The sequence below is a fragment of the Panthera leo genome, chromosome C1 (assembly GCF_018350215.1).
Source record: "Panthera leo isolate Ple1 chromosome C1, P.leo_Ple1_pat1.1, whole genome shotgun sequence".
Lineage (NCBI taxonomy): Eukaryota > Metazoa > Chordata > Mammalia > Carnivora > Felidae > Panthera > Panthera leo.
This window is the reverse complement of record NC_056686.1, coordinates 45,812,610-45,834,459: the sequence shown is the minus strand read 5'-3', so window position 1 is coordinate 45,834,459 and position 21,850 is coordinate 45,812,610. Positions and strand designations below refer to the sequence as shown.

Here is a 21,850-nt window from a genome sequence, read left to right as displayed (position 1 = left end):
CTCGTGACTCTTCTTGCAAACAAATGCATTTCGGAGGAGGCTGAAACATAATGTAAGAATTAAACAAAATAAATGCAAACTGTGCTTTTGGCAAACCTTGGCTGCCGTAGCCAACACGGACATACCTGTGAAGGAGGCACGAGATCCGTGGGGCCCAGTCCGGGCAGGGTAGTTTGGCAGTGGTCCTGGAAGCTGGAACACAGCACAGTATACCTGGGTGTGGGAGAGTTTTGCATTTGAGAAAGTAAATCTCTGAAATGCTGGGAGCTTCACCGAGCGCTAGATGTTGGGGCTGGTGGGGGCGGGGGAGGGGTGGCTCTTGGGCTCTGCTTCCTCTCTGTGTGACCTTGGGCTAATAACATAACTTCTGTGGGAATAATAATGATGATAATTATCTTAACAATAGTGATAATAATAATAGCTGCCAATTATAGAGAGCTGCTCAGTTTATGAAGTCTTTTAACCTACATTATCTCAGTTAATCTTTATCTGGGTTTGATGGGGTAGATATTAATATAATCATCAGGTGACAGGTAGAGAAAGCTTCAGAGGGAAACAGGATCCTTACCACGAATGGGCTGCCTGTGGAAATCAAGGTGGGTGGCTGAGGCTGGGAGAAAGAGCATCTCCTGGCACAGAATCCAGAGGAGAATGCCATCTTTGTTTTAAAGAAGAGAACTTCGGGCTGTTCCCAGGCACTTACTCGAAAAGCTCTCAGGAAAGAGTGAGCCTGCAGGAGAAAGCCCTTGGGACACCAGCCAGGACTCCCTGGGGACATTCTGATTAGCATCTTGAGGGGGAAAGATTTTGTTTTACGGACTGAAGATGTCCTTAATGACACCACGTCTACTTGCCAGCATGTCTAGGCTTTAAGGACATTGTGTTATAATTTACTCATTTACCGTCTCCTGTTCCTCCTCAAATATAATGTCCATGAAGGAGGGATGGTGCCTACTGCTCTTTTGTATCTCAAGAACCCAGTGCAGTGCCTGGCACAGCAGGCAAAAATAAATCATTATCGCATGAATTAATTAAGCAACGAAAAGGAATGGGAGTGGGCCAGAACCTTCCTCGGCCAGTGAGAAACTTTCATGAATGAGTGGCACGTAATGGTAGCCTCATGAAAGTTGGTACAGGGCATCCCTGGGATAACCCACATGGGAGTGGCTGGGGGAGGCACGTTCAGCCAGCTTTGTGGGCAGCGCTGCAAAAAAGATCGAAATGAAAGAGGCAGAGAAATAGTCAATGTCGGATGGGGGCTGCTGGGACTCAGGTAGGGGTATTGGTGACACCCACTCGCGACCACCAGAGATCTCCGGGAAACCTTTACAGAGGAAGGGAGTGGGAAAGTCTGTAACCCTTGGTGGGGGTAAACCTGAGAAGCACATTTCCAGGTGGCTGTCCAAGCCAAGGCTCCAAGGGGTTAAAGGCCCGCGCCCTGTATGTGGCAGAGGCAGAAAATGAACAAAGAGTAACCAAAAAGAAAATACATTATCTTCTAGCATTCTGCCTCTACCTCATTTTTTTTCATCTATGGATTCGTTTGAAACCTAGAGTGCCCACCTAAAGCCAGCAGCACACTGGGGGCGCCCGGGTGGTTCAGTAGGTTAAGTGTCCTTCTCTTGATCTAGGCTCAGGTCATGATCTCATGGTTTGTGGGATTGAGTCCCATGTCGGACTCTGTGCTGACAGCACAGAGCCTGTTTGGGATTCTCTCTCATTCTCTCTGCCCCTCCTCTCTCTCTCTCTCTCTTCTCTCTCTCTCCTCTCTCTCTCTTTCTCTCTCTCTTAAGAATAAATAAACTTAAAAGAAAAACAGTAACACATTGGCCTAGTATACCATACGTCTTTGAGATTCCCTGTTCAGCGAATGCTGTCGTGAAGTCAGATTTTTCTGTCTAGTGTTTTCCTCTTTGAGTCATCTTTCCATATTGAGGTGTTTGGAAATTCAGGGTTCACTGAGATACCCAGGGAAAGTCCCAACCTCGTAGGCGGAGATGGAAACACAGATGAAGAGAAGGCGAGTAGTGTAGTTGTTAGAAGTGTGCACTCTGGTGCCATACTGCCTGCATTTGTGACATTGTCTGGCTCTGTGGCTTATTAGCTGTGTGGCTTTGTGCAAGGCTTTGTGCAGTGCCTTCATTTCCTCATCTGTAAGATGGGAATGGTCACAGTAGCAAACCTTCTGGAGTTTGGGGAGCATATGTGAACGCCCGGACAAAGTCAGCACTCCTTAGTTAGCTGTATCGTTGACATTGTTATTTCTGGGGATTCTCAAAACATCAACAAGAACAGTGGTTGGTTTGTTTGATTTTTAAAAGTAATTTAAGACTGTTTTAAAAATATTTTAGTGCTGGGGCGCCTGGGTGGCTCAGGCGGTTAAGCCTCCAACTTCGGCTCAGGTCACGATCTCTCGGTTTGTGAGTTCGAGCCCCGCGTCGGGCTCTGTGCTGACAGCTCGGAGCCTGGAGCCTGCTTCGGATTCTGTGTCTCCCTCCCTCTCTGCCCCTCTCCTGCTCATGCTCTGTCACTTTCCGTTTCAAAAAAAAAAAATCAAACGTTAAAAAAAATTAAAAAAAAATATTTTAGTGCTAAACCTACCATAAGCATGAGAACAAGAAAGACATAAAATAGCTTAGCTCCTAGGAGATGTCTTCATAAAGGACATGGAAGGCTTTTATAGCCCAAGCTCTGGGTTATTAAGGGGAAATGTAACAGCATAATAACTAATATTTGCAGAGGGCATTACCAGCTACAAAGAACTTTCACATACCTAATCCAGTTTAATCCTCTCAATGTCTGCAAGAGGAGGATATATTATCTGCCTGACAGGTGGTGAGAAGGAGCCTCGGAGAGACTGAGCAATTTGCCTAAGACCACACAGCTCGAAAGTGGCCAAACCGCCCCAGTCCCAGGGCTGTGTCCGCGTCTCCCGAGGCAGCGGAAGCAACGGCAGTGGCATCACATAGCAGGTGCCTGCCTGCCTGCCTGTCCGCTTGCATAGAAGAGGCAGAGAAAGGCCCGTGGTCTGGCATCCTTGCAGTGGAGAAGCAGCCCTGAATTCCAAAGGGCTTCTGGGTGGGACACCTTGGTGGCTCCCTCGGTGAAGCCTCTGACTCTTGCTTTCGGCTCGGGTCACGATCTCACAGTTCATGACTTCAAGCCGCGCGTCGTCTGTGCTAACAGTGTGGAGCCTGCTTGAGAATCTCCCTCTCCCTCTCTCTCTCTCTGCTTCTCTCCTGCTTTCTCTCTCTGTCTCTCTTTCAAACAGTAAACAAACGCAAAACAAATTTCAAAAGAAAACAAAGGGCTTGCAGGCAGACAGACAGAGATGTAGGACCCAATGCCATCACTTCCCAGCTGAGTGATCCCGATCAAGTCACTTACCTCTCTGTGCCTCAGTGTCCTCATCAGAGTCTCGGGCCAGTCGTCTTGATGGCACAGTGTGAGGATTGAACGGCATGACATATGCAGAGGGGTTGCCGCCATCCCAAGTGCCTGGCACATGCTGGCTACTCAACTGCCTTTCCAATCTTGGGTGCAGAATGAACCAGCACTGCCTTCCATCTGCCTCTTCTCCCCCTGCCTAGCATCTGTCTCTTTGGGGGCATATCAACTGCATTTTACAGAAAGGAAAAGGAGAAGGAATAGGGATTGCATTTGCAGGGGGAAATTCTTGGAGGATTGTCAGAGGGAGTCGAGTGGCTGGTCTGACATTCACCTCCGGGCAGGAGCCCACTCCAGAGCCCAGGCACTGCCATTATCACTGGCTGCACCCACCTGTTATCTCACGTCTCCACCTTGCAACCCCAAGTGTTCCTTCATCCATCACTGGCCATTGTCTGGTACCCACGCCCCCTTCCCCCCACCACCTCCTGCCTGATGGACCTCCTTGTTAATAAGCCGGTCTGTTCGTATCCTGAAAACTATCTGATTCTGGTCCCTTTTATCCCAAACACCATCCATCCATCAACCGCTTGCTCTCTATGCTTGGTTAGGAAAATGGGAATGGGGGAGGGAGACAAATAATAGATAAAACTTCTTAGCTGCTATCTCTAAAGAAATAGAATGGATAAATAGATCCATCAGGCATGTATCATGCCACTGGACAGCAAAGTCCATTTGTTAAAAACTGGTTAGGCGAGAGGATTTATCTCACACTTTAAGCTGCTAATACAGAAGGGAAACATGTTTTCCTTTATCTCTCCCAGGGGAGGGAGAAACCCCAAGGCCACTAATGCAGAATTTTTAACTCGATTTGATGGGCTTTCCTTCACTAAAATGGAAAAGGTGGTCTCTCTTTCTGAAGTTTACCCAGCCTCGTGGGATGGTGTGGGCTCTCCCTTGATGCTCCAGGAAGCTTGCAGGATCCGGAAGTCCTGTGAAAATGTCTTCTACAGGGTTCTCTCTCACAAATTCCTGACACGACAGCACAGAGGGACCAGAGAGAGAACAGCATCCAACAAGCTTTTACTAGGAAGCTCCTATGTGTCCAGCACTAAGCTAGCCAGGTACAAGGGCTCCAAAGGTAAACATGAGTTTCCACCTGCCCTGCAACAAGTCACTAGTGTGGGGAGACAGACGAGTAAGCTACAGTTATAGCCTGCAGAAAATGCTGGAATATAGAGCCATATGAAGGAGTAGCACCCAATGAAGTGTGGGCTAGTGGAAGAGGTCAGGGTTGAACCTAACCTCCACCCTAAGAGTACTGGCAAAGAACCAGGAGAAGAGGGAGCTGGCGGGCAGGGGGCTTCTGGGTAGTGTGTGCAAAGGCCTGGAAATGACAAAAAGCCTGGTCTGTTTGAGGAACTAAACTGGACATCATTCATTCAACAAATATTTGTTGACCCCCTATTAAGGCCAAATACTATTCTAGGCACTGGGGGTCTAGCCATAAAAAGGTTTGCATCATAATGGAAGGAGGCATACCAAGAAAAATAGAAGACTAAATGAATCTATTTAGTAGTAGTACTAAGTGCCATAAAATAAGAATAATAAATGAGGGTAAATGGCCCTTGGGGAGGAAATACTTCAGGAGAGACTTCAGTGAAACAAGGGCATGAGTCTTGGATGAGCTGATTTACGGGATGAGCATTTTGGGCAGAGGGGATAGCAGATGCAAAGGTCCTGGGGCATGAGAGAGCTTGACATGTGTGAGGAACCACAAACAGGCTTTCATGGCTAGAGCAACATGATTGAGGGAAGGAGTGACTAGAAGGAAATGAAGTCAGAGAGCCAACAGTTAGACATATAGGGCTTTGTACATCCTGTTAGGGGCAATAGATTTTATTGAATGTTTATTTTTGAGAGAGAGAGAAAGAGAGAGAGCAAGTAGGGTAGGGGCAGAGAGACAGGGAGACAAAGAGTCCAAAGCAGGCTCCAGGCTCCCAGCTGTCAGCACAGAGCCTGATGCAGGGCTCAAACCCACAAACTGCTAGATCATGACGTGAGCCCAAGTCATGACGTGAGCCCAAGTTCAATCCAGTTAACCAACTGAGCCACCCAGGTGCCCTGGGGCAATAGATTTTTAGTACAAGTGCCTCATAGAATCTGAAAAAGGAGTCGAAGATGGAGTGGTACATTGGCATCAGATAATAGAGAACCTTGTGAATCCAGTTAAAAACGCTTGAGCTTTACAACAATGGCTGTGCGGTGTTGAACCACCAAGAACACTGGAAATGAGCTGAAAAGTGGCCATCTGTAGAAATTTCCCCAGGACCAAGCACCAGCTGCCTTCAGGAAAGGCTCAGTGAACAAACCAAATGTCTGATCTCAGCCATCCCCAGCCTAAGAAGGACCAGCACTCAAACCAAGGAGCTGAGCAGTAATCACCACCCCCACCAACCCACCTCGTGGGTTCCCATCCCCGTAGCTTTGTTGCATGCTATTTCCTCTGTGCTATTCTGCCCCTTCTTGACCTTTCTGTCCTTGTCTAATCCACACTCACTTCCTAGGTTCCACTGGCCATCCTCTCCTCCTCTGGGCTGTCCTCTCTGCCTCCCCCCGCCAGCTGGGCTAGCCCCCACAGCCCTCTGGATATCCTGCTGGCATCGGACCTATTGCCATTGCCGGCCTCCTCTACCAGACCAGCATTCTTGCAGGGCTGGGACCACATCTGATTCATTTCCGTGTCTCCAGCACCTGGCTCAGGGCCTGGCACAAGAGCTCACCATGGTGCTTTGCCCATTTCCCAAGTGCAGGGGTAGCAGCCCTGAATGTCTTTATGGAAGAGAGGCATCCTTCCGCTAATGCACATCACATCCCCTTTTTACCATGGCTCCCGACAGCTTCCTTCTGCCATCTCTCATTTCTGCAGCGTGGTTTTTGAAGCCTACCCTTTCTCTCTGTCCATTATCTTCACCCTAAAGGCATATAGTTCAGAAGAGATTCATTGAGTCAACTCTTTAGATCTTCCTCTATCTCAAAGAAGGAAAAAAGCCCCTCCTTATTGCTTTTCATTCTGTCATTAATTTACTTTCCAAAGACACCTTGTCAGGCTGAAGATTATATCTTTAAGCCGTGTTTTTACATCCACTACCTATAAAGCCTTAGATTATAGGTCTCCTGAAAGGACCTGAGGTAGAATACGTTTGATAAGCTTTATGCCCTTTGCTTGGCAAGAGTCAGGCATTCTTGAAGGGGGAAAGGCACTGATCTGGGGGAGGGTCGCTGCTTCTGAAACCGCCCCTGCCTTTGAATTGTGATTTCTGAAACTGCTGGGGATGCGGCATCCTCCGAGGAGCAAGGCAGAGGCTGGCCGTGGTTCTCTGGCTCTGGTGACCGAAGACAGCATTGCTCAGTTGGTGGTTTTGGCTCACACCAGCCAAAATGATCCAGGCAGGTGATCCAGGCAGGTGCTCAATCCCTGTGTTGTCATCTCCCGCCTAGATGCCTACATTTGCCCTCTAAGGAGCTTCTTTGCCTCTCCCCATGCCCCCTGCACCATCCTACAAGTCCTTGCCTTGTCTTACCAGTCCCTGGTAGACAGCATAGAGCAAAGGTGGGGGGCGTGGGCTTGATGTAGCACATTCAAACCTTGGCTGACCATGAGGCTCAGCCTTGCCAAGACTCAGTTTCCTTAGCAGTGAAATGGGACTCCTAAAACATATCTGAAGAGGTCCTGGATAAGGCTGAATGAGATAACAGAGATAAACCGTATATTGGCTGTCCTTTTATTATATGCCTATTCCCATGAACATGTGATGAATCCTTGAAGATCAAGGATTCTCAGCCTTGACTACTTTCTTCTTTCTTTTTTTAATTGAAGTGGACTTGATAACAGCTTAAAAACTACTGATGTCTGGCTCATGCCTCCAGACATTTGGATTTAATGGGTCTGGGGGTGCAGCCTCTGGACAGCAAGGTTTTTAAAACTCCCCAACTGAAAACTACAGCTTTCAGACCAACTTTGAATGTCCTCTTGTAAATTGCCCCCTCGGCCTCTGTCGGGTGCTAGCAGGTGCTAGCGGGTAAGCACCGCTGCCCGGTAAGTAATGAATAGAAACTGATTACTAATGTAAGTCAACTTTGAAAGAAAAAACAAATTCGTGACAGGATGAGGAGCAGTAAAGGAGTTGTCTTCTTTTAGATGGAAGATCTGATGACTTTAGAAATGAAACTGCTAAACTATAAATTTTAATGAACACTGGTAACAATAGTAATAATAAGGGCGTTGCTAATATTTCCATATATGACAGGCGCTGGGCTGGGGTTTTTAAAATTTTTTTTAATGTTTATTTATTTTTGAGAGAGAGAGAGAGAGCATGAGCAGGGGAGGGGCAGAGAGGGAAGGAGACACAGAATCTGAAACGGTCTAGGCTCCGAGCTGTCAGCATGGAGCCCAACGCGGGGCTTGAACTCACGAACCATGAGATCGTGACCTGAGCCGAAGCTGGATGTTTAACTGACAGAGCCACCCTGGCACTGTGCTGTTTCATATGACATATTTATCTTCACTTTCTCCCCCATTCTCCATTCCCAACTCATGTGCACACACCCCCAAGGTTCTTTCTCACCTTCAAACTGTATTACATGCTGAGCTTCTATCCTAAAGGCCTCTTCCTTCTTTGACTCATTCAGAAATCCTTCAAGGTCTGGGTCAAGCCCCATCCCATATGTAAAATACACACCAGGGAACATAAACCTCTGTCCCACCTGGCCTCCTTTGGCCCTTCCTTTGGCATTAACTCAACAATTAATTCTCTGTATTCCTAAAATCCCTTCTAAGTGTTTCACATATATATGTCTTATTATTACCCTAAAAAGATCGAGGATTCTGAAAAGATAGAGAGCACTAGGATATATCAATCAACAGGTGTTTTTTGTCCCTACTGGAAGTGCAGATTCCACTGCCAAAGAGCTACCCACCTCTAGGAGAAACTTAGAGGCAAAGAGAAAAGTCCGTGCAACACAACACATTCTCTATTTGAGACATGACTAGAGTATGATGGGGATACTGAGGCAGGCCGGTGTGATTGGCTCTCCTGCAGGTGGTCAGGGAAGGTACACTGATCAGCATTTGTTGGCTCTACTATCCAGTCTGGGGAGCTCACCCATAGGAACCACATTTTTGAACTGACTCTTGAGTTCAGTCCCTCCCCTCATCCTTGTTAGGTCTCCCCCAATTCAAGGAACAGCGTTGGCCTCTGGAGATACATTGCTGATCCAAACAAACCTAATCCCTGCCCTCACAATTAGCATCTCAGGGGAGACAGATCATAAATAGTCACAGGAGATATGGCAGCCAGTACACAGTTATTAATTGTGAAAAACACCATGAAGGAAAAGGATAGAGTGCCCTGAGAAGATAACTGGGGGAAACGTGTTATTTGTGGTAAGAACCTGAACAGAAGAGATTAATTGAGGGAATGAAAGAAAACAATGTTGAACCCGGATCAAGGAAAATTGACGGAACCCAAGTCAGTCTTCATTTTTTTTTCTCATTATTTCAGTGTATCTGCTGTTTCTACCAACTAGTAATGGTTCTGTGAATGAACAAATATTGTGATCAAAGAACTGAGACCATTCTCATCATACTTTGTTTTATTGGCCATTGATCTGCTTGCCTCCTACTTCTAACATCCTATAAGTCCCTCTAAGGCATGAATTGAAATCTCTCTGTCCCTCCCCCCCCCCACCCCCGCTCTCTCTCTCTCTCTCTCTCTCTCTCAGATGATCTGAAGTGCTGTGAGCAGGACTGAGGCCCTAGTTGACATTCAGTGCCCAGTTGTTGAATGACTGCATCTTGTGGGTAATAGGACAGTTAGTTGTAGACGGCACAGGCTGGTCCTACTCCTGGAAGTTGGCGGGACAAAGAAAAAGTCCACGCTGATTTGCATTTCCCCTCAGCTGAAAGAAGTCTTTTTCCAGTGGTCAATGCAGGGGGTGCCATCCGCTGCATCTGTGCCCAGAGGCCCTCAGCAAGCCTGGGTCTGCACTTTCCACCCTGGACAGGAGTTGCCTCCATTCTGGGGTGCAGGGTTATTGCACTCTCTCCTCCTTTCCCGGGTGCCCGCTCTGCAAGCAGACCAGGAGCTCCAGCAGCTCCAGCGACCATCCGCCTTGACTCCTGCACAGATAATTTCCCAGGGGAGGAGGAGGTTAGCATACAAGAAGCAGCTCGGATTATAAGGAGGGAGGCCCATCCCGTTGCCCAAGAGTGGTCTGCAATCTCTCCTTGGGGAAATGCCTGGCGTAGCCAACCAAGACCTCTGTGCTCACCGCCTTGCACTTAATTTGAAACTCTGGATGGAGCGAGAGCCTCTTCTGAGAGCCCATCTCATGAAATTGGAATCCACGGTTGCATGGAAGATAGATAGCAGAGTGAAGCAGGAAGACACGTTCCTCCGGAAGAATGACACGGAGCCACTGGAGGGTGTGAAGAGCAGGGAGCACAGCCCGGCCAAGGATTCACAGACAAGGGCCAGCCTGACAGCCCTCTGGAGGGGCCCGAGGGCTTCTGACTGAGGGTCTGCAAATCAGAGCCCCTCAGACTCTGATGCTGGGGCCACGGTGGGTGACAGGGCCTGCACAGAGCATCAGAACACAGGCACTGATCAAGGGTTGCCTCTGGAAGTCCAGCTCATGCAAAATCCCCTGGCCTGGGGCTGCTGCCTCCTACTGGCTCCGGGTCTTTGGGCAGACCCTCTCTCAGCCTGAGTTTTCACCTCTGTAAATGAAAACGATGGACTAATCCACTGGAGTTTTTCCATCATTTTTTTCATTCCTGTGTTTTTTTTCCCCTTAAATGAAATCTTATGTGAGCCCCAATATGGCCACCAGATTAAAGTAGAGCTGTTTTATTTGAAGCTGGGGTGTCTATCTGGCTTGCCCTGCTCCCCCGGGGCAGCCCCTAAGACTCCAAGTTTCCTCAGATCCCAGTGTGAATATCATTGGCTTAGATTATCTCCAGGCCCCTTCCAGCTCTGTAATTATACTCCCCGGTGGGACAGCCACAGCAGGCTTCTCTGTCCCTATTTTTCCCACCTCTGTGACTTGGTCTCCACAGGCAAAGGTTTGCTGGGAAAATACTTAGGGACCAATGTCAGTGGGTTCCCATGGGGGCTGACTTCCCACTCTTAGATTTCCTTACCAAATTAGTCTTTGTCAGGCTGAACGTTCAGTCTGATGTCCCCAAGGCTACCTGATGTCCACACTGTGCTTGTGACAAGGTCAGTGGGGTACCTGTGAACTGCCTGCAATTGACTGAATGTAATATTGTAGGTTAAATGGGCTCTGAGGAGGAGGGTCCATCCTCTGGGTCCTGCCACCACCCCCAGATCATTGGCATCATGCCCCCTTTCTCCGGTGCCCATTGTCTGTACATATGACTCAGCATGGCCACAACTGAGCCTGGCATTGGACCATTGAAGAGGCACATCTAGGTAATCCACACTCCCTGTCTCTACCTCTGTAATATTGGACAGGGATGCAAGGGATCCAAATGAGTCATTTGTTTGGAGGCCCATGCTGTAATTGTGATTACCCAGGCAGGACTCACGTTTGGCCCTTTAAGCCAGGTCAGGCTGATAACCATGAACTGGGACACACCTTCCCTCCCCACTCTCCAAGATAATAGTCAATATAATCATCTCAGACTCTCTGCCCTCATTTCTGAAACATCTTGACTCTTAGTATATAGATCAGTAGAATGTAACAGTTAAGAGCTTGTGTCCTAGGGTGGGTCCAAACCCCTAGATCCAAATCCTGGTTCTGAAACTCCCCAGCTGGGTGACTTTGAGCAAAGTATGTTACCTTCCTCCTACCCCAATTCCTCATCTGTAAATTGGGGCTAATAATGGTACTTCTAACATTCTTTGGGGGGAAGAGATGAATTCATGCCCATGACGTGTTGAGATAGTGTCTGGCAAAGAATAAGGGTTAGTTACTCTTCCTGTTCACTGACCTTTGGTCCCCCTGGAAAAGCTGCCTAGCCAATGGGGCAAATGAGGGTTGAAACCCAGACCGCACTCTGCTTGAAAAGTCAAGAATTCCTTGGGCCCTGGAGCTCGTCCGTATCAGCCCTAAGAAGTTTCTCTCTTTCTCCCAATTTACCCACCTATAGGGCAGTGCCTTTTTTCAGTTTACAGAAGGAAACTGTGCCTGTCTTTGCCCTGGTAACCAGTCTACTTGTTTTCTATTCCCTGCATCCTCCTTCATAAAGACCCTGGAATTCACTCACCATATTGGCTCACCCCTGTCACAATTCCTCCTGCAGGATACAAAGAAGCTTGCCAAGATTTAATTTGTGCTCCCTTCAGCAGTAGAAGAGGGATTTAGAGAAGACACCAAACCAAGATAGATCCTCTGCCAGTGGAGTGATCTCCTCCTCTTATTTATAATCATAGAGCCTGCCTCATGTTAGCTAGTTTAACATCAACACAACCTGTGATGAAGGTACTGCTCTTATCCCTCATTTTATGGGGAATTCTCACATGAAAATTGGCAACATTGGTCTTCAAAGGCCTCTCTGCCACCAGAGCTCTGCCGTCCTGCTTCCCCTTGAGAACTACTCCACCAATGAGGTGATTATAACCCACCATCAGCTCATTTTTACAACCAGGCTCCTACCCCACCTACCATGGGCATCAACGGTTTGGGTTAAGAGTAGTGCTACCGTAGATGTACCCATCCAGACTTTCTTTTTTTCTCCTTTTCTTCACATCATCTTCACTGCAGTTGCCACCTGAGGTTGATTTATACATTGATTTGGTAGCCCATGTGTTTTGGCCATCATTCCATGTGTAATATAAGTAGTTTTGTATGTGCAGAAAATTGAAAGCGTGGGGATTTGAGCATGTATAGAGATTCTTGAAGCTCAAAGGAAACTCAAGCAAGAAAGATGAACCCCAGAAAAAAGAAATGGCTAACCAGTGTCCCACGGTAAGTTAGTGAAGTAGTTGGGGCTCATATCCAGGTCTTCAGACTTCTTATCTTTAAGGATATGGATTTCTCATCCTTGTTTCAGAGCCTTCTTCCCTGGTACCAGTGAGTTCATGCTGTGCGACTATACACTTAAATCTTACCTGCCACAACCCTTTTGTTTGTAGTCATAGCTCCTTGCACTGTAATGACAGTGAGTAAACTCTTGTAGTTGACCCCCAAAGATGTGCTCAAGTCCAAACACCCATTACCTTGTAAGCACGACCTTATTTGCAGGTAGGGTCTTGGCAGATTAAGTCAAGTTAAAATGAGATCCCAATGGATTAGGGTGGGTCCTAATCCAATGACTAGTTTTCTTAGAAGAAAAGAAAATGAATGTAGAGTAGAGAACACCACGTGAAGACACGCAGAGATTGGAATGACACATCCACAAGCCAAGGAATGCCAGGGATTACCAGCAACCGTCAGAGGCTAGGAGAAAGGCATAGAACAGATCACCTTCAGAGCCTCCAGAAGAAACCAACATGGCCAATACACCTGAATTCTGGACTTCTAACTTCCAGAAGTGTGGGACAACAAATTTCTGTTGCTTTAAGCCCCCCAGCTTGTGGTAACATGTTGTGGCAACCCTAAGAAACTGATATATCCCTCCTGAAATGAATTGTCCTGTCCATGTACACCTTGGCAAAACAAAACAAAATAAACAAACGAAAATAGTTCTCATCTGAGAGAGGGTCTTGATAGCTGGGAGAAAGCGTAAGAAGCATTGAAGGGGGAAGGAGGAGTCACCCATAAAGCTCAGAGTGCTGTAGCCAGAGTAGTGGGCAAGAGGACACACAAAGGGGGGTGCTGGGAACCCCAACAGTCCTTTCTGCACTGGCGCCTCTGAGCTAGGTCAGGCTTGAATCTGAGTGAGGGTACGTGGGTCTTACCCTTCTGCTCCATTTGCTCACAGGCAAGGCCCTGGCGACCCAGTGGGCACTGGCACTCACAGCTGGTTCCCTTGAGGATGGGCTCCCCATTGTTGAAGCAGGGTCCACAGCGGCAGGCATTGAATTCCATCAGGTACTGGTCCAAGGCCCGGCGCAGGTTCTGGCGCTTGGCCACCAGGGGCCCCAGGTTTGTATGTCGCAGCACCTCGTGGATGGGCTGCATCTATGGGTTCAAAAAAAATAGAGAGCCCTTCCCTGGGCTTCCAGCTTCCCAGAGCCCACAAACTGGCCATCAGGCCTTCCCAGGCCTGCTCCATGCGAGGCACAGACCTAGAACTCTAGAACTCACTGCATTGGACCCTCACAGCCACTCTGCAAAGCAGGTGCTAAACTCCAGAGACCCTGAGTGTTCGAGGGACTAGCTCAGGATCCCCCAATTAAGTGCAAGAGCCATTCTGAACATGGGCCTCCTTAACTCTGAAACCTGTGCCCCCACCCCCGCCCCAGTCCCAGAAGAAGAAGAGAACTCAGCAGCTATCTGCGCCAACTCATCTGCCCCCTCCGGCACTTTTAAAGGAAGCAGGAAGAGTGTAAAGTATTATGTGTGTTTAGCGTGTGTTTTGTTTTGTTTTGGTTTGGTTTTGGTTTTGGTTTTTAATCCGTAACCTCCAAAGCAGGAATTATTAAAGTCCTTGATAGGTAGTCGGCAGTGCAGAATACTTCTCACACTGGTGTGAGTGTGATGGTTGTATGTGGGGGGTGGGGTGTAGGGGTCCTTTGCCTCTGGGGCCACCTATTCCAGGAATGACTACAGGCCAGGGTTTCTCAACCTCAGCACTACTGCATTTCCAGCTGGATAATTCTTTGTTGGCAGCGGAGGGCTGTCCTGTGGGTTGTAGGATGTTCCGAAGTGTCTCTGGCCTCTACCCATTAGATGCCGGTCATAACTTTAGGTTGTGAAAATCAAAACTGCTGACATCACCAAATATCCCCTGGGGGGCAAAATCGACCCCTGGCTGGGAAGTAGTGGATGGAGGTGAGAGCCCTGAATCTGGAGACAGAAAATCTGTCTTCGGATCTTGGCTCCACTGGTTCCAGGCTATGTGATCTGTCAGGTGACACGGGGAGCCTGCCTTCTTTGCCTCTACAATGAGAACAGTAGTCTTGCCTTCCAGGTTTACTGTGACGATGAAAGCTGGTAGACTGGAAAAGCCTGTCGCGGAGTAAAAGTTCAATAAATGCTGCTCACACCCTAGTTATGCGGCCTAGAACTCTTTTCTGTCCATCTCTAGGCCTGAGCCCCATTATCTATGAAATGGGAATAATAACCTTCTTCCTAGAATTCTTATGAAGATCTAAAGAAATAATGAGAGATGCCATCATGAAAGGGAAGAACAATATAAAATAAAACACCGTTTTTATTAGTTAGATGGGATGATAGGGGGATAAAAGCTGAAATTTTTCAAATTGCATGTACCTATGGTGGTCGTCAGCATGCTTTTAAGGCTATGTATTTTAACACACAATCAAAAAGTGAGAGCTCCTTTACAGATCTCTCATTTTATAGGACAGTAGCCTGAGGCCCCGAGAGAGGAGCGATTTGCCAAGGTCGCAGGGCAATTCAGAGGTAGGGACTGAGCCACACTGGGGCAATCTCCCTCCTCCAGAATCAAAAGTCAATGGAGGGCACTCACAGTGGCCTCGAATGGGTTCCTGGAAATGTGTACAGAAAGATCTGTGACAAACAGACCTTGGCTTGTGGTCACAGGCCGCAGCTGAGGTCACCAGGCTGGTCATGTCAGGACTGGCTGGGCGGCCAGCCAAGGGCAGGCGACCACTTACTGGAAGTTCAGAAAGTTTGGCCCCATTGTTAGGAAGTGCGTGCAGAATGGGCCGCCCTGTGGCCCTAGTTAAAGATGACTCTTAATTTCAGGGAAGGTTAGGACCATTGGGCAACTTCCCTGTGACCTTCCAGCAGGGCTCAGCACTCAGCCCCCCATCTCTCACTTCTCAATCCCAGACCCTTCAGGGAGAGGAAAGGGACTCCTTGGGAAGGGCAGGTGGGGACTGAAAGAAGGGAAGAGGGGTTGATAAAAAGAATCTTCAAGCTTGGAAAGATATTGGCCATGATCTTCTTCCCATTTTATAGGTAAAACAGATTCCGAAAAGGCAAGTGGTGTGATATCAGCAACATGATGTAACATAACACATAATAATATATAACATAGCATCATAACATAACATAATTCCCAAATTCACTCAGTCTCAGTACCTGCCATAAATATTCACTGCTAAGCTACCATGGGGATATGCAAATAAGACACTGTCTCCTCTCTGAGCATCAGGTTCCAAATAATCCCCTCGCTAACCTCCTTATCTGTAGTCTGTCTATCTGTCTCTCTCTCTTCCCAGCCCTTCAGTTCATCCTTCATATATCTGTAAGCATCCTCTTTTTAAAATACAGCTCAGGACACCGGGGTGGCTTAGTCAGTTAAGCATCCAACTTCCACTCAAGCCATGATCTTGTGGTTCTTGAGTTCAGGCCCCACATCAGGCTCTGTGCTAACAGCTCAGAGCCTGGAGCCTGCTTTGGATTCTGTGTCTCCCTCTCTCTTGGCCGCTCCCCCACTCATGCTCTCTCTCTCTCTCTCTCTCTCTTTCTTTCAAAAATAAACACACAATAAAAATATAAGTAAAATATATAAAATATAGCTTTAGCGCTGTCACCTCCCTGCTCCACAACCTACCAGCTCCTTAATGCATCAGATCCAAACTTCTCAGGGCCAAAATGTGTTGTGAAGAGATTGTGAATGTTAGAGTCTGTGGGACAGAGCTCAAGTTGGTCTCTGCCATTTACCAGCTATGAGATTTGGCCAGCTTACTTAGCTTCCATCAGCTTGTTTCTTCAACTGTCATTCACCAAATACCCACTACTCTCTCCCTAACCTTGTGATGTAATGTTATTATCTCCATGTTATAGACCAGGAAACTAGGGCTCAGAAAATGAAGTAACTTGTCTAAGGCTATCCACTGAAAAGGTGGCTGAGCCATGATCCAACTTATATCTTTCTCATCCCAAACCTAGGCTCTCTTTCCCCCAAGATGGTATTCGGTCTTCTCCAAATCATTAACATCAGACTTCCCCTTGGGAGCTTTGTTCAAGGCAAACACAAAGTTCACCTCTTGTCCGTGAAAGTTTATATATTGCTCCTGATATCAATTTTACACTTTTTGACCAAATGACTAATAGCTTGATGATAGCAATTTTCAGACCCTATGTGAATTACAGGTGCGTGAAAATGGTCCCTTACTTATTGGAGAAGAAATGAGATCAGGGTTAATCCGTCTGACCTCTTTCTTCATAGAGAGCAGGGTGTTATAATAGACTTTTAGGTTCAACTGTTGGTATATATTTTAAGAAGAGAAATGTATCCATACCCGGGATTTTAAATATATGTAGAAAATGGACAAGAGTCAAGAGAAAATGGGCGAGAAAGTAATCATAAAAACCCAAAATACAACCCTTTTCTTAATGGACTATCCTTGCGTATGAATAGAAATAGTTTGACAACTGGTAGACCAATCCATTTCCTTTGCAATTTGAATACAATTTTACTGCCTTTCCGAAGTCAATGATTTAAGGCGGGGTTTCTCAACTTCAGCGCCGTTGATGTTTGAAGTCAGATATTTCTTTCTTATGGGGGCTGTCTGTGCATTGTGAGGTGTTTAGCAGCATCCATGGTCCCTACGCACTAGATGCCAGTGGCACCTTCTAGCTGTGACCACTGAAACTGTCTCCAGACACTGCCAAATTTCCCTTGGGGAGCAAAGTCGCCCCCCCTTGGTTGAGAACCATGGCTTTAAGGAAGGTGCTAGGGCAGAGGGATGTGAGAAACTGGTCATGAAGTCCAAAGGTCTGAGATCAAGTATTGCTACATATGAGCTTTGTGACTATAAACGGATCACTAGTTCCTTGGAGCCTCAGTTTCCTAACCTTTTAAATAGTGAGACTCGCTTCTGGACCAGAGGTTCATTGTGATAAGGGGATGAGATCACTTGGACCAAGGGCAGCAAATACAGCTTGGTACCCCAGCTTGTTCTTGTATGGCCTTTGAGCTGAGAATGGCTATTACATATGTAAAAGTTTGTAAAAAAGAAGGAGAAGAATTTGTATGAGAGATTGTCTGTGGCCCACACAGCCTAAAACATTTACTATCAGCTCCTTCCCAGAAAGAATTTGCCAACCCTTGACTGAACGAATGTGACTTTAAAGTCTTTTCTGTATAAATGAAAGTTCTTATTTTTAATGTGGCCTAATTCTGAAGAAATTCTGGGACCACTAGTGTAAAACTAGGCTCTGCCCAGATGTTAAGCTTCTGCTCCCGGAGGTCGTGTGGCCTGGGTTTAAAGTCACAGGCTCCCTGTAGTCAGGTGGCAGGAAGGCCACCAGATCAGTGTGCCGTTACATTTAATCTTGTTCTTTGATGGGCTCATAATAAGAAATATGAAATGATCTGGTCTGCTTCACTTTCATTCCTCATGGACGTAGAGTTTCTTCAAGTGCGAAAAGACTTACCTCAAAATCAATAACAACAGGATTATACTTTAATGACCTCCCCCAGGAACGATACGTAATGGTGCTCCCGTTTTGAGTCAAGCCACCGCCCCAGCCAGAATTGCCACCTCGCACTCGAGAAATTATGTCTTCCACAGCCATGGCCAGCCTGTCTTTGTCTGCCAGCAAGAAGATAAGTGCATTAGTTCAGTTTCCAAAAAGCCAAAGGACTGGTTGGCAAGCTCCACTGATGAGATTTGGGACAGTTTATGTGCTCCCCTTACAGCTGTCTCCCGTTCTTCCACCTTGCTCAGTGAACTGGCAGGACAACCAGAAGGGAAGGACCAAGACCTAGAACTAGACCCATCCTCTGAATTAGAGCAGACACTGGGAGGACAGCCCAGACCAGACCCACATGGCGGAGGGACAGGATAGGGAAATGGATGAGGATTCATTCGTGCATGCATTTATTCGTTCATATGCCACATGTGTACTCAGTGCCTGCTACCTGCCAAGTAGGTTCAATTAAGTATCATAGGTGCTGTGACAAAGGTCTCTATGGGGTATAGAAGGGGCATAGAGAAAAAGGCAGTTAGATCTACAGCGGGGAGGGAGGATTGTCAGGACAAAAGGTGAGTTGTCTAGAAAAGTGAATGACCAGGTAAATGGAGAGAGGAGGGAAGGGCATTGCGGAGAAGAAAGTATTTGACTTAAGGCCCGAGGCATGAATAGCCAACACAGTGGGAGTAACCTGAACCCCAATACATTTGATGAATGAATGAATGAATGAATGAATGAACACTCACTGACTTATTCAGGAAATGCCAAAAATATCCGTATACAAGTTTCTCTAATTGTTCTTTGAGCTTGGTAACTATATTGTCCTCTCTCGGCAGACTATGACCCAGTGGGCTTTTATCTCAACAGTCAACTGTCCAGGTCCTGTCTGTACATTCCCTTCATCCCAGTTCTTACTTAGATCTTTGTCTAGTGCTCGAAATCTAGAAGTCACATATTTCTAAGGTGATCTCAGTACATGGTTAATTCAAAATACAGCCACAACCGGTTATTGGTTTGGGGTATTTAGCAGCTATACAGCATGACCATTGACTGAAATGGAACCAGTTGAAGGGGAAAATAGTGTCTGTGCCCTGAGTGTGTGTCCAAGGAAAAGTCTAGCTTCTCTTTTAGGGACCCATTACTAAATACTTACTAGTATTGCCACCTCCAGTTTTTTCACAACGTTCTGCTGATAAACGTCCTCCAGTTTTTATGCTGTCTGTGTAATCATAGTCAATGCCCACAAAGCCTCCGAAGCATTTCTTGATATCTGTGCTGGTAATGCCTGTAACAGGGAGACAGAGAGATACAAAATGCTGAGATCCTTAAAGACCGTGAATACGTAACAACCAGCTCACAGCAGGAAAAGCTAGCTTTGGTTTTGGAGTCTCAGAGAGCTAAGGTGAAATCCCAATCCTCTAACCCAATCTTCTGTGTGGTTCAAACCCAAATAATTCTGGTAATGAGAAGGAATATGTATTGCACATACTAGCTGCTCAAAAGTGCTAGTTCCCTTTCCTTTGCACATTTTCCACTGAGCTCCTCAAGGCAGGGATTCTGTCTCATCCATCTCCATAAATGCCTGTGCCTCACACAGTACCTGGCCCGTGATCGGCACCATTTTCGTGCTGCCATCTTGCACTCGTTGCTCCTTCCTCTCTCTTTCACCATCTTTCCAAAGTCTACTCAAGCTCCAGTTCAAATGTCATGTACTCCATGAAGCATATTTGGATCAGAATACTTCCCTCCTTCTTCAGAACTACCAGTGTGTTTGTTTGGGCATGAATGATCATATTCGCACAATTCTTTTTGCCCAGGTCTTCCTCCTACCCTGGAGAGGCCAGACTGCCTTTAGAAGATGGATAGATCTCCACAGGAAGTCGGGCCTGCCTTCTGACCCCACGAGAACTGTGAGTCCCATATTAGCTGTCTCCATATTTGTTTACATCTGAGGACCCACGGAGGAATCTGAGTCTTCTAGATGAGGCACATAATTCTCAAAGCACTAAAGTCATTTTGTCCCAAGCCCTCTATCTGTAAATGAATAGAGCTGAGTTTCCAATCCTTGGTCGGGCTGGCAAGGTAAGGCTAGAAAAGTCAACTAGAGCAAGATACCGGCCATCGCTACAGAGTCCAGCTTTATCTGTGGCTAGAGGTCAAGGATTTGTGCCTTATTCACCACTCTCTTGTCGGCATAGCGGCACAGTGTCTGTTGTGGACGAGGCGCTCAGTAACTACTTTCAGAATAAGTGGTTGATGGGTGAAAAAGGTGAGTAAATAAATATATGCCATGAGTCCTTTGGTATGGGCTTCTGACAGAAAGAATCTCAAAAGTCAGGAATCCTGAATTTAAATCTCAGTCACTTAGAAGAGTGGATAAGGAAATTATGGCGTATGTATAATATGTGTGTATGACTATTACATACATCTGATTATCATATGTGGTATATATGATATTCAGCCGTAAAAAAGAAAGAGATCTCGTCATTTGCAACAACATGGATGAGCCTGGAGAACATTATGCTACGTGAAGTAGGCCAGGCACAAAAGGAGAAAAACTGCATGATGTCGCTTATATGTGGACTGTAAAACAACCAAATAAATATATACAGAAGCAGAGGTAGAAAGGTAGTTGCTGGAGGTGCAGAGGTGGGGTGGCGGTGGGGGGGACGCTGGTCAAAGAGAACAAAGTTGCAGTCCTGTAGGATGAGTAAGTATAGAGATCTAATTGCAGCCTGATGACTATAGTTAATCATACGTATGAAATACTGAAAAATTGGAAAGTGTGGATTTCAGGTGCTCTCATCCCATACACACAGGAAAAGGTAACTCTGTGAGGAGAAGATATGTTAATTAGCTTCAGTGTATGGGGTGCCTGGGTGGCTCAGTCAGTTAAGCGTCCGACTTCAGCTCAGGTCATGATCTCACACTCCGTGAGTTCGAGCCCCGCATCAGGCTCTGTGCTGACAGCTCAGAGCCTGGAGCCTGCTTCGGATTCTGCATGTCTTTCTCTCTCTGCCCCTCCCCTGCTCATGCTCTGTCTCCCTGTCTCAAAAATAAATAAAAACATTAGTTTCACTGTAGTAATAATTTCACTCCATATATCAAATCGTCATGTTGTATGCCTTAAATATGTACAAATTTTTTTTGTTTAAGTAAAATGAAACCAATCCCAGTCATAGGCACCCTGTGTGCATTGAGAAAAGGCCGGTGATGGCACTGGGCCTCACTTTCCCGTTTACAGAGAAAGTGGCTGGATTTGCCCATCTCCGGGCCCGCCTGAGCCACAGCCCCCTGCCTGTGGGCATGTGTTTCTGAATCACGGCTGAGCTCCTGGTGCCTGGGAGGCTGGACGCTGTGAGCACCAGCACTCAGCACCAAGCACAGGGCTTCCTCGGCCACTTCTATTCAAGCACTTTTAATTGTTGATGCATTACTAATTGAGGAAGATTTAGCATATTTAATTGTTTTGATTAAAAAATGCTTCCCCAGTGATCAACAAAAGCGGGGGAAAGGAATTCACAGGCAGAAGCCAGAGTGATTACAAGTGGGGGATGGTGGAGGGGTGTGGGCTTACAGTGCCAGGGCAAGCCGATGGGGCGGAGTGGGGGAGGCTGGAGGCTGTCTGCAGAGCCCTTTTGCTCATGCACGGTCTGCCACAGCCTGCCATGTGCAACAGGGGAAAGAGAAATCCAGTTCGATTTAAGCGGCACCGCCTCACTGCAAAGATTTGCCTTCCGGGGACACCGATGTAGGGTACCAGCCAGCAAGGGAAGGTCTGTGACTTAAGGATCATACGACGTGAGAGCTGAAAGCATCCTTGGACACCTAGCCACATTCTCTTTTCTGGTTGAGACGCCCTTGGTTCATACAGGTTAATTATCTTGCCTGAGGTCATACAGCTAAGAAATGGTGGAGCTGA

The 21,850-nt window shown here is 46.9% G+C and overlaps 1 protein-coding gene across 1 annotated transcript in view; it reads right to left on the bottom strand.

Moving 5' to 3' along the window:
• Nucleotides 1–9,154: 9,154 nt before the first annotated feature.
• The window catches only part of C8A (complement C8 alpha chain), a 68,069-nt gene continuing 55,373 nt past the window's right edge, over nt 9,155–21,850 (bottom strand). Inside the window, exons 8-11 of the mRNA XM_042951827.1 lie at nt 19,082–19,213; nt 17,890–18,047; nt 13,314–13,536; nt 9,155–9,568 (exon numbers count right to left, since the gene is read on the bottom strand). Of these exons, the coding sequence (XP_042807761.1) occupies nt 9,417–9,568; nt 13,314–13,536; nt 17,890–18,047; nt 19,082–19,213 (665 nt within the window). The 3' untranslated portion in view covers nt 9,155–9,416. The remainder of the gene's footprint in view (nt 9,569–13,313; nt 13,537–17,889; nt 18,048–19,081; nt 19,214–21,850) is intronic.